Source organism: Triticum dicoccoides, chromosome 5B (genome assembly GCF_002162155.2).
Source record: "Triticum dicoccoides isolate Atlit2015 ecotype Zavitan chromosome 5B, WEW_v2.0, whole genome shotgun sequence".
Lineage (NCBI taxonomy): Eukaryota > Viridiplantae > Streptophyta > Magnoliopsida > Poales > Poaceae > Triticum > Triticum dicoccoides.
Window position 1 is genome coordinate 397,898,763 of NC_041389.1, and position 15,045 is coordinate 397,913,807.

General features: G+C 53.0%; 2 protein-coding genes across 2 annotated transcripts; one reads left to right on the top strand and one right to left on the bottom strand.

Moving 5' to 3' along the window:
- The first annotated feature begins 239 nt into the window (after positions 1-239).
- Positions 240-2,036, top strand: LOC119305585 (GDSL esterase/lipase At5g45910-like). The gene is made up of 5 exons (XM_037582071.1): positions 240-480; positions 619-837; positions 912-1,060; positions 1,185-1,461; positions 1,559-2,036. Exons 1-5 carry the CDS (start codon positions 240-242, stop codon positions 1,786-1,788), a joined length of 1,116 nt encoding a protein of 371 aa, XP_037437968.1. The 3' UTR covers positions 1,789-2,036.
- Positions 2,037-2,334: 298 nt separating this feature from the next.
- LOC119309437 (trimethyltridecatetraene synthase-like) lies at positions 2,335-4,648 on the bottom strand. Its single transcript, XM_037585438.1, has 2 exons — positions 3,629-4,648; positions 2,335-3,156 (listed from the first exon to the last, which is right to left on the bottom strand). Exons 1-2 carry the CDS (start codon positions 4,553-4,555, stop codon positions 2,533-2,535), a joined length of 1,551 nt encoding a protein of 516 aa, XP_037441335.1. The 5' UTR covers positions 4,556-4,648; the 3' UTR covers positions 2,335-2,532.
- Positions 4,649-15,045: the final 10,397 nt, after the last annotated feature.

The window sequence follows — 15,045 nt, forward strand, 5'->3', positions numbered from 1 at the left end:
CTCTTAACATTAGCCACGGTATTGGCTCGTACCAGTTCAGGAGCTCTTATCATCTTAATTAGAATTTCCGTACAATAACTCCACAACTACAAACCCTATCAGAAAATGACAGCACGCCACTCGGCTGACTAACAAAGCAAGACCATTTCCTTTACCAGAATAGCAGCCGGGGCAGCCTCTCACTATAATTGGCCCTCGCGGGCCCTAGATTTTTCTGCAGCATTCAAGTTTTAGCAGCCATGGGACTCGCTCTCGCGCTCTCCTTTCTCCTCTGCAGCTGTCTCCATGGCGTGAGCTCCGGCTCGCCGTACCTCACCTCATTGTTCACCCTTGGAGACTCCTACATCGATGCCGGCAACTTTGTGGTCATGGCTCCTCCGGCGGTGCCCGTGTGGCATGAGAGGCCTCCTTACGGCATGACCTTCTTTGGGCGCCCCACGGGCCGCCTCAGCGACGGGCGAGTCACCGTCGATTTCATCGGTAAGTTGAACCATCTTGTTCGTTTCATCAAGGGAACAATTTGCTCACAATTAGACTTGTGGGATCTGAATATCTAGACATGCATGCGTCTTACTATTTTGGAGTCTGAGTGCATGTCCTGTTTTGGTTTGGTACCAGCCGAGCAGTTTGGTCTCCCACTTCTTCGAGCCTCCCTGCTAAACAGCTCAGACGACGTCTCCAAGGGCGTCAATTTCGCCGTCGGAGGCGCGACGGCGATCGACGTCGACTTCTATGAGAGGAGCAAACTGGTCCAGTTCAAGCTGATAAACAATTCTCTGAACGTGCAGCTGGGCTGGTTCGAGGAACTCAAGCCAACGATTTGCAACAAGACCGTAAGTATGTGGCATGCCCTCCAGTCTAGCCATTGCACCCTGCCAGTTACATACTGAAAAACTGCATGATACTTACAGGACAAGGTGAATGCTTCAGTAAAGCCCTCTTCTTCGTTGGGGAGTTTGGAGTGAATGACTACAACTTCCTGTGGAATGCCGGGAAGACTGAAGACGAAGTGAGATCCTATGTACCTAAAGTTGTGAAAAATATTGCCGTGGCCGTGGAGGTACATTTATTGTGCAACTTGTTCAGTTTTGATTTGGATGTTTTTTACACAACGCATCTTTTTTGCCTTGTAACGTTAGGACGCGACACCACGCTAAACTAGTGTGTCTGCTTTGGTACCACAGAGGCTCATCAAAGAAGGTGCAGTTTATGTGGTCGTGCCGGGGAATCCACCGAACGGGTGCTCACCCACCATGCTGACGACCCGCTCGAGCTTCAACAAGATGATGATGTACGACCGCATCGGCTGCCTAAGCGACATCAACGGCGTGGCCAAGTACCACAACTCCATGCTCCGCGCGGCGATTGGCGCTCTCAGGGGCAAGTACTCGCATGTCGTGATCATCTACGCCGACTTCTACGGCCCGATCATCACGATCCTCGAAAACCCCAGCCTATTCGGTAAGGACCAGAAAGTTCGCAGGGATTGTGTGTCCGTGTTGCTGACGCTTGCTGTTGTGGGGTCACCGAGTTTTAAAAAAGAACAATGAATCTGCAGGAGTGGCCGGCGGCGACGCTCTACGGGCTTGCTGCGGAGGCGGCGGGGCATACAACTGGAATGCCAGCGCTGTCTGCGGCATGCCGGGGGTGACTGCCTGGAAGGATCCCTCGGTGTTCGTGAACTGGGATGGGATTCACTACACGGAGGCTACATACCGCTTCATCGCCGAAGGGTGGCTCCACGGTCCTTTTGCCGATCCACCAATACTAAGTGCACTTCGCTACTAGAGAAAAGACTAGATCAAAACCATTACGAACAACACAAGGAGTTCATGAATATGTTAATATCATATTTTAGAAGGAATTAATGGTGATGGCGATAGAGGCATAGAGGATCGACGATGACGTCGTGGAGCTAGGTGGCGCCATGGGAGAGAGGGTAAGTCTAGTGTTCGAACAACAAGTACTTATGTTTTCTTATAGTGGATTGTTGAGAATGTCACACCGAAAACCACCTTAGTAACATATGTATGTGATTTCTCCGAGGAAGCCATCTTGAATATAATTTGTTTTCCAGTCGATTTCTCGGACAAGAGATTTGTCCAAGTTGGTTGCCATATAGAACTCACATAGGTGCTATAATTATTATCGGCTGAAATTTCCCCTATCAGAAACTGATTCAAAGGACGGACTCCCAGACTAAGATTTACAGAACGAAGGTGGGACAATTCTCATTTAAACCAACAAAAGCCACCCAGGTGGACACACCTGAAATGATCAACAACCTAGCAGCATTAACAAAACTTCAAACGAGGCGATGCTTTGATAGACGTCTTTAAAGAGGGGAATTCACATTATTTCACTTATTGTATTAGCAATTACCATACATTTTTTTACACCCTTCCTTACACATCCCCATCACTTGAGTCTGTACCGCAGACGATACAATACTAGAAAAAAGTTATAAAAAAAATACAACAACACAAGTAATAATAAGTACTCAACACACGAGTGCACACATGTATCATATATTCAAGCCTCGGCATAGAGGTGAGCTGGTAGCTTGGGCTCCACAACGGCCTCCAGCGGGAACTTACGTGGTGTGGACAAGCCGAAGATCTCCTCCATGCTCAGCTCTACACCGTTAGGGAGTCTCCATGTGAACCCATGCAGCAGGTTTGCCAGGCTTACCTGGATCACCTTTAGTCCCAAACTATACCCGGGGCACATCCTGCGTCCTGACCCGAATGGAAGCAGCTCATAGTCCTGCCCCTTGACGTCGAGTCTGCTGTCGAGGAAACGCTCTGGCATGAACTCCTCCGGCGCCTCCCACAACTTCGGGTCACGGCCAATAGACCACACCATGACTAGCACCCGTGTGCCGGCGGGGATGTCGTAGCCGTTGATGGACGTGTCCTCACGGGAAAGGCGGGGTACAAGCATCGGTGCTACCGGGTGCAACCGCATGGTCTCTTTGACGATGGCATCCACATATGGAAGGCTCGGCATGTCCTTTTCGGTGACCCATCGGCCTCTCCCCACTACACGGTCCAGCTCCTCCGTGGCTTTGGCGAGCACCTCTGGCTTTTTCAGGAGCTCTGAGAGGGCCCATTCCACTGTCACCGCCGAGCTCTCTGTGCCGCCGGCAATGAGGTCCTACACGAGCACGTTTCAGAATGGTGTTGATTAGTGTGAAAAGTCAGAATTATTGGTGTTGTGTAAATGAGCGATACTGTTATACATAGTTAATAGAATCAGTTGCGAGTCTTGTGACTAAGTAATTAACTGCGTGCATTGTCTACATGAATGGCAATGTCACGATTGAACTTGTCTACAGTTTTTTCTCTACTGTTTTTGGTGGAACTTGTCTACACATGGTGGGACGTGCCTATGAACAACCCAATTATTTTCCCCAGAGTTCAGATGATGGAATTATTGAAGTCTGACTCGCTTAGACCGATTGAACAGACGATAGCAACAGGACATAATATGCTTTGCTGCCCTTTCTGCTTAGAACGATGATACTTGTTTTTGTTTTCAGTGCAGGCAACCAACTACATTCGTGTAGGAGCAAGCAGGGGATAAACATAATTAATTCGCTGCAGGGAAGGAAAGCAATAGTACTCACCTGAGTGAAAGCCTTGACGCCCTCTCTGTTGAGCTTGACCTCAAGACCGGGATCGCCGGCGAACTGCAGCAGCACGTCCACCATGTCCTTCACCACGAAGCTCTCCCCCTCGCGGCGACGGCGCTTGCTGTGCTCATCCACCACGTGCTCCAGGAACCGGTCGAACATCTTGCTCAGCTTCTTCATCCTCTTGATGTACCCCTGCAGGTCCATCCAGTCCAGCCACGGGATGGAGTCGCCGATGTTGAGCACGCCGTTGAGCAGGAACAGCTCGTCGATCATCCACTTGAACTCCTCGGGCGTCGTGATCACCGCCCCTGCCTCGTCCTTCACCTCCTTCTCCAGGTACTTCTTGCCCATCACCATGCGCGTGATCACGTTCAGGCTCACCGTGGACAGGTAGTCCTTGAGCACCACCACGCGGCCGGCGCCGGCGCCGCCGCGATACAGGTCGCCGAGCAGGGCGAGCACCTCCTCCCTGCGGATGTACTCGTACGACTCGAGCCGCTTGGCGCTGAAGAGCTCGGTGAGGCACATCTTGCGGGCCTGGCGCCAGTAGGCGCCGTAGGGGGACCAGGTGATGTCGCTGTAGTTGTAGGTGGTGTACCTGCCGGCGGCGGTCTTGGGGCGATCGGTGAACACCACGTCGTGGGTCTTGAGGAAGAACTTGGCCATCTCGACGGAGGAGCCGACGACGACGGGGAAGGAGCCGAACTGCAGTTGCATGAGGGGGCCGTACTTCTTGGAGAGAGCGTGGATGGAGCGGTGCGGGAGCGTGCCGATGAGGTTGAGGTTGCCGATGATCGGCCAAGGCTTGGGGCCCGGCGGGAGGTTGTACTGGCGGCGGCGGCGGCGGAGGACAGCCTTGAGGAAGAGCACCGTGGCGAGCACCACGCCGAGGAAGGACGCCAGCTGAGGAAGCTCCATTGGGATCGAAGCTGACCACCGGGCAGGTACGCTGATGATGATGCAAGTGCTGTGGCTGAGTGATGCCTTCAAGCTTGAGCTGGGTGTTGAGCTCGTGGTGGTGCTGACTACTTATAGATGGCGAGGTGGAACTGGAAGAGCGCGTGCGTCGTGCGAAGTGGAGGTGGGAAAGCACCAGGAAATCTGAAGAAGACTTTGGAAAACTTGACTGACGAAGACCATTTCGTGTGAGACACTCAGACACATGCTCAGCGTTACCTGACGAGGTGGAATCGGAAGAAATGTACTGTATGTCACGGAGTGTAATCAAACGGCGTGGGATCACCAGATAATGACTAGTGTGATTTAGCTGGTAAAGATGCATGTGTTAGGGCAACTCTAGCCGAGAAAAAGAAATCTGGTTTTTCTCTCTAACCGACATCTGGCCTTAAGTCAAAAAAACTCAAAGGAGTAAAAAATCTTTGGGCGGGCCAAACAAACTAGATTAAAGCTGACCTTAATAACTTTCCTATTTGGTGCTACCCTGGGCGGGCCACGGCCGGGTTTTGCCCCAACGTAGCTCCGCGCCTGCATGTGACCCTTAAATTTACTTCTCGCCGCCGCGGAGTAAAAGAAAATCCAACTTCGCCTCTGAACCGACCCTCCACCCGATCCCCGCCACCCAACCTCACCCACACCCACTCCAACGCTGACCCGCCGCCGATATGACTGGACCTCGCCGCTCATGCACAACGTGGATCCGCGCCGCCACGAGCGTTCTTGAGGCCGCGAAGCTACTTCCTCTCTCGCAGCATCTTCTTCCTCCCACAGCCGCCTGCCCGGCTTCCCTGATCTCGCGCCACTGCCGCCACAGAGGCAATGCATCAGTGTGCGACGGCGGAATTGGGGGAATGTGGGTGGTCGAGATAACCGACCGGCACACCGACAAGAAGATTTGGATTGGCTCCCTCCATTTGGCCGAGCAGGCGGTGCGAGCCTACGATGTCGCGGCTCCGAAGGACAACGGAACTTCGTTTTTGGTGAGATGTCGCGGCTGGAGCCCGCAGATCCGCAGGTGGACTCCGCGCAAGAGATGAGGGAGGACCGGAATGTCTCAGAGCGCATCGCGGCGGATGCCGCCGGCGAGGAGTACATTCCGGAGCTCCGCCGCCGCTACCTAGAGCAAGTCGAGGAGGAGCACGGGTTGTATGCGGCCGGGTGACGGGCGTCATCTTTCTGTCCAGCGACTTCGACGTCGACGATAACGAGGGTGGCCCGGACTCTATGATTGGTGGGCTCAGCCGAGCGGAATGGAAGAGCATCGAGGAAGAAACAGATACCGACCGAGCTCAGCCGAGCGGAGTGGAAGAGCATCGAGGAAGAAAGCGAGTAGTAAGTTTCGGTCAGTTTAGTCTAAATTTTATTTTAGTCCATATTAATTTCTATGTACTTATTTCGAATCGGCACCAAACTGCATTTAAATAAGTTTTATGTACTTATTTGAACCCAATTTGTGTTTGTGCATCGAATTTGTGCTTTTTCTCTGTGGCGTGCATATTTATTTATTTTTCTCTGTCTTGTATGAGAAAGGCTGTCATTATTCAGATCTACACCATTTCTGCATTCTACTTATTTCTAGAATGCAGCATGTTTCTTGCTTGATTCTATTTATCCGTGTCTATCAGTGAGCAAGCACAGCAGACAGGGAAGTGTGGGGCAAAACAGAAAGATATATCTGATAGTACCGATGGCCAAATCGGAGTGAGGCTCTCTGTAGAAGGCAGGCGATAGGAGTCGTCCATGAAAACGATAGATCAGGACATCACGGTCCACACGTCCACTAGCACACGTTTTACTCAACATCTTCTCGGCTCAAGCATCCGTGCTGTACGCCCACCCTATCTCGACGCAGATAATTTCTTGTACACACAGTACAATCGCTCACGTACATGAGCATGCACATACACTTATCCCTACGAACGCACTCGCAGATAAATTTTTTGATGCTTAGATCTTGTTGAAAGTTGACATTATTCAGCCAGCGCAATCGTGCGTGGGTAACGGTGGGCATCGGGGAGACGCGCCTGTCCGGTCTGCATATTTCAACGCAATTAGCTGCAAACCACAGGGAAAAACCATGGGCGTGGTGTGAGCTAGCAAAGACTAATCTTGGCGACTTGACTGACCCGGAGCCTGATTGGTAGGTTCAGAGCAGGTGAAGATCGAAATCCTGACGGAAGATCGCACTGACACGAGTGGTTAGCAGAATAATTAGGAGTAAGAAAATGTCGTAGTACGTGTGGACCTGGCAGACTTCTCTAGCTGATGGTGTCTGCGCACAGGTCGCGGGGGGAGTTGCTGGGACGGCAGTGGGAAATACACGGTGCGGTGGACTGACCACTGACCATGGACTGACCTCGAGCTGTCCATTTCGGGAAAGAGACAGTGCTCTCCTTTCCATTTTCCGAGTATTTTCATTCTGTGGAGGCAGACTTCCAGCCGGTCGTCTGTCACTTCTTCACGGGGGTCCCATCGCACGAGCTTGGCTTCACTACCAAATAAAGTAAGTTTCTACAGGGGAAGAAGTTTTTCATTGGATATCTTAAATGCCCCAACTTCTTCACGGAGGTCCCATCGCACGAGCTCGAGCTGTCCATAGGACTTCAAAACTGGACATTCTGTTTTCTGATTGTCACTGGATACTGCGCACGTATCTGCAGTTTGCGATTGCTTTAACCCAACTCCAACCGTCGACTCTAAACGAGAACGATTTGTTCGGATTTTGTACTACGTTTGGGTCGGGAAAACGGACGGCCGTGTCCGGCTTTGACGGTCCGCCTAATAAGGCACCCAACCGGACGGCTACATCACATTTTGTCCGGCTTGTCAAAAAAAAAATCATCCACATATTTAAAATCATACAAATAAACATAATTAAACAGTACAATAATATTTAAATTTTAAACAAGTCCCATCCGCACATTAAACTTAACTTAAAATTTAAAAAAACATAAAAAAGACTTGATGACGCCTGCCGTGGCCGTCCTTGATGCCGCCACCGTCTTCACGCCCCGCCGCCCTCCTTCTCGTCGTCCTTGGTGAGGTCGACGTACAATGGTGGCTACTAGAGGTGGGCTGGCGGCCCCTACCAGGCCGTAGGCGGCTGGGGTGGCGCCTGCACAACCTCCGAGCGCGGTGGCGAAGGTGACCACGTGTCGGCGCCCACCCACACGGGGCCCGAACACGTACTCTCGCGTGCATGCCATCGTCTTCGTCCACGGCCAGGACGGGCCACGGTGGTCCTCTTACATGTTCGTCATGGCCTCCTCCTTGACCACGACATCGGGCTCGGGATGGCGACGTCGCCGGCCACGGAGAGAGCTATCATATGTTTGAGGCCCTCCCATTGGGCCTCTTCGTGGGTGCAAACGGAGTCCTCTAGCACCCGCCTCATGAGCTCCGCCTCCTCCTCGTCGGTCATCGGAGGTGGTGGTGGTGGTGAGGACGGCGAGGCGAAAACGCCACGAACACGCACACGCCCGTGAGACCAGGGCGGGCCTAGAACGCGCACACGGCTTGTCGAGCGCACCCACGACGGGCTCTGAGGACGGCCGGCAAAATACGACTGTCGCCGCAAGTCATGCTCATTGCGGAACCAGGTGTCCCATAGAGGTGAATCTAGGGCATACATGCGGTCATTGACGAGATCGGCCGGAAGACGGGCCTGGTAGCATCGGATGTATGGCTGCCGCCGAGGTTGGGCCGTCGACAGGGAGATGTAGAATGTAGGGGGATGGGGAGGTCGAGGGAGGGGTGGAGCGGCTGTGGCGGCCGAAAGACCACTGGGCCTCGTTTTCATGCTTCCCCTTGCAGCCGGGGATACAATGCCAGCCCATGGTGCCTGTCGTGGTCCTAAGACTAACAGTAGAAAGGGGGGTAGGTATGGAGAGGCAAGATCTCAGCTATGGTGAAGGTGTACACACAAGGTTTACGAGTTCAGGCCCTTCACAGAGGAAGTAACAGCCCTACGTCTCGGTGCCCGGAGGCGGTCGATTGGATTATGTGTGTGATATTACAGGGGGGTGCGAACCCTTGTCCCAAAGGAGGGGGTGGCTTATATAGAGTGCGCCAGGACCCCAGCCATCCCTCATTACAAGGGGCTTAATGTACATAAAGTAAGGGGCGTTACTGGTAATGCCAGCCTTAAGTACTCTTAATGCTTATAAAAGCTAAGGGGTGAACGTCCGACCATTGTGTGCCCTTCTGACTCCTGGTCTTCGATAAGTCGAGTGACTCTCCATATGGTCGAGTGATGTGGCCGTCGAGTGGATTGCACTCGACGCACTCGACCGGTGTTCTCCTGTTGTCTCTTGGCCTTTTTATCTTCCAGGGTAGTGACCTTGGGTAGGATGTATAGGTCAGGCCTATGACCCTACCCCAGGTCTGTATCCTCGTTATTATCCCCCGAATGGATTAAGGTGCGAGTGGAAAGTAGGTCGAAGTTGAACCTGCTCCGAGCTTCGTGTCTTCGCGAGTGTTTTCTACAAGACCGAATGCCCGCGTTGGTACTTCGGTGTCGACACAGTCGCCTTGATCCATTCAGTGATCTGTCGACTGAACTAATGGCCTCATGCGTCGAGTGCTATGTCTGAGCACGAGATCTTGGGCGCGATTGTCTGCGGTGTATCCCGGATTTCGCGGGATATGAAATTTCGGGGAAGCGTGTAGGCCGGAGAGCGCTGAAACGGGCGGTCCGGATAAGTAGAGATGCCTCAATTACCGCGCCGCCTTTTTCGCCATGTACGCTGCACGCAATTGTTGCGGGATTTGACGGGATTGCCTGGTCCCACGCGTCAGTCACTCGGAAGTGACCCTTTATAAGGTGACGGGGCCGAGGCGCTTGCACTGTGCACGCCTGCTCCCCCTTCTTTCTCCTCCGCTTCTCCACCGCGCCCAGCGCCTCCGCTCTCGACGCCACTACCCCCATGCCATGGTGAAGGACAAGACGGTGGCGCTAGAGCGTGCTAAGAAGGCGACGGGGGCGGCGAAAGGCAAGAAGCAGAGCCACGGATAGTCGTCGCACGCGGGGCTGCCGCCGGGCTGGATCCAGGGTGATTGGATCCGGTCTTCGGTCCGGCAGGAGGATCTGGCCGAACTGGAGGAGTCCGGGCTAATTGCCAAGGGAGCGGCGAGGCTGCCGAAGGGGGAGACAGAACCACAACCTCGACCGGGTGAGTGTGTTCTGCTTGCCACTCACGTCGACCGGGGTTTCTCGCTCCCTCCTTGTCGTGGTTCTAAGTCTGACAGTAGAATGGGGGGTAGGTATGGAGAGGCAAGATCCTAGCTATGGAGTAGTTGTACACATGAGTGTTTAGCGAGTTCAGGCCCTTCACGGAGGAAGTAACAGCCCTACGTCTCGGACCCAGAGGCGGTCGACTGATTTCTGTGTATATGAGTTACAGGGGTGCGAACCCTTCTACCAGTGGAGGGGGGTGGCTTATATAGAGGATGCCAGGACCCCAGCCATCCCACGTAGCAGAGGATTAAAGTACATTAAGGCCAGGCGTTACTGGTAACGCCCTACTTAAAGTGTCATCATGACCATTAAGACTACTTAATTACAGACCGTTTGGATGCAGAGTAGATCCTGAACTCCTGATGGTCGAGTGTCTTCAGGTTTGTCGAGTGTCTTCTAACCGGTCGAGTGGAGTCTCTCTTGGTCGACTGGAAGGTAGCTTCGTCTAAGGATGTCCTTGGGCATGGTATCCTAGATAGGTCTATGACCCTACCCTAGGTACATATCCTCATCATTGGCCCCCGAATGGATCGAGGTTCGAGTGAGGAAGGAGTTGATGATTTTCTCTGACTCATTTCTTGCGCTTTGATTGTGTCGTATCTTGGATTGGCGATTTTTCTTTCGGTGTTGGCGTCAACTTTTACTTCAGTCGCGTTGATCCATTCTTATCTTTTGTCGAGTGAACTTTTGAACTTTGGAGAACTCCCGAGCGACGGATCGCGGGAAAGATATTGTCTGACAGATTGATCTGATGCTAGCGGATTTTGCGGGATCCGAAATTTGGGAAGCGCGCGAAGCGGGGCGGTCCGCGGCAATCGGACGGGATAAGGCGTGGACGCCTCGATTTCTGCGCCACCTTTTTCGCCACGTATCGTGCGTGCGCGACTATTTCGGTGTGTGACAGGATCGCTCGGACCCACTCGTCAGCCACTCGGAAACCCGCTTATATAAAGCGCCGGGGGAGGGTTTTTTGAACAGTGCCTTCCCATTCTTCTCTCTTCCCTCTCTGCCTCCGCCCACTGCACCTGCTGCCGGCTCCGCCTATCCACCTCTCGCGCGCTTCGCCGGTGACAATGGTGAAGGAGAAGACGGCGGCCCTAGAGCGCGCGAAGAAGGCGACGGCGACGGGGCAAGTGAAGGGGAGACCGTCCAGTCGGGGCGGATCTTCGTCGAGGTCCCGCCTGCCGAAGGGTTGGGTCCAAGGGGATTGGATCCGCTCGACCATCACTGAGAAAGATCTCAACGACCTGGCCAATGAGGGACTGATCCCCCACGGGTCAGCGAGGCTCCTGGGGTCCGAGTGTCAACCGCAGCCGCAGGAGGGTGAGTGCGTTCTCTTAGCCACTCACGTAGATCATGGTTTTTCTCTGCCGCCGAGTGTGTTCTTTCGTGGGTTTCTGAATTTCTTTGGGGCGCAACTCCACCATTTCAATCCCAATTCCATCGCCTATCTTGCTGCCTTTGTGTCCATGTGCGAGAACTTCCTGGGTTGTCGACCGCACTGGGGTCTCTTCAAGTACATATTCACCTATCGCTCACAGACAGTAAAAAAGGCGAGTCCGTATGATGAGAGGACCAAGGTTATTCAGATGTGCGGGGGTCTTGGGATTCAGTTGAGGAATAAGAGCACTTTCCCGGCCATGACCCTTCCTGAGTCGGTCAGAGGGTGGCAGTCGACTTGGTTCTACTGCCAAGACGAGTCGACGCTGGGGCAGTCGACTGGTCTCCCTCCGTTCTCCATGGACCGAGTGGACAAACCGTCTTCTCTGAAGGTGCTTCCTGAGGAGAAAGCCGAGGTAAAAATGTTGATGGAGCGCGTGGTCCAACTCGTTCGGGACGGAGTGACGGGCATGGATCTTCTGGAAGTCTTCCTTAGGCGGCGCATCCAACCGCTCCAGTACCGAGGCCACCCGATGTGGCTGTACTGTGGTACCAAAGACACCACTCGGGTCCATCCAGAAGCAGTCGACGACGCCACGCTGGAGAGGTGGGTGGCCGCCATCACAAGGAACAAGGACAACCCTCGAGGGGCTAGGAGGATCCCGCCACTCGACTGTACTTATACGCCGGACGCGGTATGGTCACTTATTCCCGATTGTGATCTTGCTTTATCCATTCTGCTTTGCCGCGAATTGGTCGATTGATCTTTGTTTTGCTTTGTTGTCTGACATGCCACCACTGAATTGTACTCGATGCCCAATGGGGCGCAGACGCCGACTGAGGATGAGGAAGGAAGCGGGGGCGAAAGCCTGGAGGAGTGGGATTCGGATGCTGACGACGATGACGAGGGTGATGACTCTGGTGAGGAGGAAGAAGAGGAGGAGGAGGAGGAAGTTGCACCTCCCCGCTCGGAAAAACGCTCGAAGCTTGCCCATGATCCCGCGACTGAGCGGGGTAAGGGGGTCGCAACTACTTCCCAGTCGACCAAGCACCCTCGGACTACTTCTCCGGCACCGACTAAGAAGGCTCCGAAGCAATCTCGAGTGGCACCGTCGAAGCCTGCAAAGGTCTTGCCGAAGATGAAGATGGTGATCCCCACTATCTCAGGGTAATGGTAGTTTTGAGCTTTCCCTGTTTCATGAACTTGTTCTTGGTCGACTCATGGGCCAATCGACTGACTTTTGGAACTGCAGCGCTGCTACTTCCGACACTTCGGCGAGGGCCGAAGACCACGAGATGGAGGATGCTGCAACCTCGAAACCTGGTATGACTCCTGTGCTGCCGTTTTCAGTCGACTGACTTATTGTCTCTAATTTTGATTCTTTCTGCAGTTTCATCTAACATTGTTATTGACCTTCCTGACGACGACGACGAAGAACCACCACGGCCGAGGAGAAGTAAGAAAACGTCTGCTGGCAAGGCGACTCAGGATGTGCCGGCACCCGAGACGTTGGTCGTGGAGGGAGACAATGTCACTCGACCCACCGTAACCTTCGCGGTGCCATTGACGAGTGCTCGCCCTTCGTCATCGAGTGCTGCTCAACCCTCGCTTTTCTCCACCTACCCCGTTCCAGAAGACCAAGCCAGTGCTGCTAGAGAAGCGATACGCCAAGCGGGGGTCATGATGGAGCAAGTGAAGGTGATACGAGAAGCTAGCCAGGCAGCCTATGACGCCAGTTCAGCTCTTCAGAGTAATGTTCAGGTCAGTCGCTCACTGCCTGTTCTGTTAGGATATGATATCTGTAAACTCTTCTTTCTGCAATTCTTAGAGTTTGTCCTGCACCCACTGGTTGTGTCGATTGAAATTCCGGACTAGTGGGGGCACGCTGAGTGCACCCACCGGGTGTAGTCCCCAAGGCTATGGTCGACTGCTGGCAGTCGACTATAGTCTTTATTTCTTAAGTTTTTTCCTTACTCGACTAGGTCGAATAGATTCATAGACCGGTGGGGGCACGCTGAGTGCACCCACTGGGTGTAGTCCCGAGACTGTGGTCGACTGCTTGCAGTCGATTATAGTCTGAAGAACACCTCCGGGTTTTTTTTGTGTTGTTGGTCGACTGGTCGACTCTAACTGATGAAACTAGTGGGGGCACACTGAGTGCACCCACTGGGTGTAGTCCCCGAGACTATGGTCGAATGTTTGCATTCGGCCGTAGTCTTAGAAACGCTATGATTTTTCCTTACTCACTCGGAAGTGAATTGTCTTTGACATCTGTCAATTGGTTCTTCGTAGAAATCATGTGACCTTGCGGCTCGTTATACTGAGTTGGAGAACAAACACATTCAGCTCGAGCTCGATCTGAAACTGGCCCAAGAGAACTTGACGAAGGCGAAGGAGGAAGCTAAAGGTATGCTTGGTGAGGCCTTTGACGACTGCCTTTGCCTCTCACTTGTTTCCGAATCTAATCTCACTGTAACTTTGCAGGCAAAGTGAGGGATTCCCTGAAGAAACAAGAGCTTGACTTGGTTGAGATGCAAAAAACTGCTTTAGAGAAGACCAGGCTTGCGGATGAGAAGCTGGCTTCAGTGACTAAGCTTGAACAAGAAAACACCAATCTGAAAGCTGCTCTTGATGCTGCCAACCAGGAGGTCAGTCGACTGAAAAGCGACAAGACCACCCTGAATGACAAGGCCAGTGAGTTGAAGAGAAAGAAGAATGATCTAGAGGCTTATCTGGGTGGACTCGCCAAGAAGTTGTTCCTCATGCTTGAAGGTAATCCTTTGTATCAAACAAATATTTTAATTGTAACCTCCGACTGTTTGTCTTGACTCGGAGGTTGTGCTTGCAGAATTTTGTCAGAACTTTGAAGAGGAGACTGGTCGACTGGAAGTAAAGCTGAACCCCATCAACTCTCCTGTGAAAGATGAAGTCGCCATGAACGTGCTCCAACTTGAATCTCGTGTTGCTGCCGTCATCGATGATCTCGCAAGGCTGAAGGTCGCAACTTCCCGCATCGACACAACACTCTGGCCAAGAGAGACACTCCAGAACGACCTCGAGTCTCTGATGACTCGACTGAACGAGGTCCCAAGTCGAGTGCAGGAGTGGAAGAAGTCTTCGGCCAGGTGCGGCGCGGATGTTGCTCTGTCTCTGGTCCACGTTCACTGCAAGGATGCACGAGAGGACAAGCTGGTGGCTCTTAGGGTGGCCAACACCAAGAAGCATGATTTCAGATCTTTCATGGAGACCTTCATTGCCGCTGCCACTCGGATTGCAGATGGAATTGATCTGGACGAGTTTGTGGCACCTTCCAGCCCTCCACAAGAGGGGTAAAAAACTTCTGAGCTTGATACTTTAAATTTGCCTCGGTATGCCAAGTGAGTTTTGTAACCGACAAACCTTAACAGGCCTAGCGCCTGAGCACTTTCGGTTCCATTAGGTGTTATCCGAACTTGGGTTCGTCGTTGAATATGTTTGCATTTGGTTTGAGGCGTCTTTTGCAGGTTAAAGCGAAGCGCTTATTGCCATCGACTTGTCCCCCAATTCACTTAGGCGAGCGCTGGGCTGCAGCTAACTCCCCGAGTGAGAGGTTTGCCCTCCACTCGGTAGGATTTTTAGATACTTAGGCGAGCCCTGGGCTGCAGCTAAGCCCCCGAGTGGGAGGTCTGCTCTCCACTCGGTAGGATTTCAGACACTTAGGCGAGCACTGGGCTGCAGCTAAGCCCCCGAGTGGGAGGTCTGCTCTCCACTCGGTAGGATTTCAGACACTTAGGCGAGCACTGGGCTGCAGCTAAGCCCCCGAGTGGGAGGTCTGCTCTCCACTCGGTAGGATTT

Bases quoted from the DNA above. Each gene is read 5' to 3' on its own strand.
- LOC119305585 (XM_037582071.1), top strand. From the start codon at position 240: ATGGGACTCGCTCTCGCGCTCTCCTTTCTCCTCTGCAGCTGTCTCCAT. The intron at 838-911 runs GTATGTGGCATG...TGATACTTACAG, and splicing joins GATTTGCAACAAGACCGTAA to GACAAGGTGAATGCTTCAGT. The intron at 1,061-1,184 runs GTACATTTATTG...TTGGTACCACAG, and splicing joins ATATTGCCGTGGCCGTGGAG to AGGCTCATCAAAGAAGGTGC.
- LOC119309437 (XM_037585438.1), bottom strand. From the start codon at position 4,555: ATGGAGCTTCCTCAGCTGGCGTCCTTCCTCGGCGTGGTGCTCGCCACG. The intron at 3,157-3,628 runs GTGAGTACTATT...GTGCTCGTGTAG, and splicing joins GCGTCAAGGCTTTCACTCAG to GACCTCATTGCCGGCGGCAC.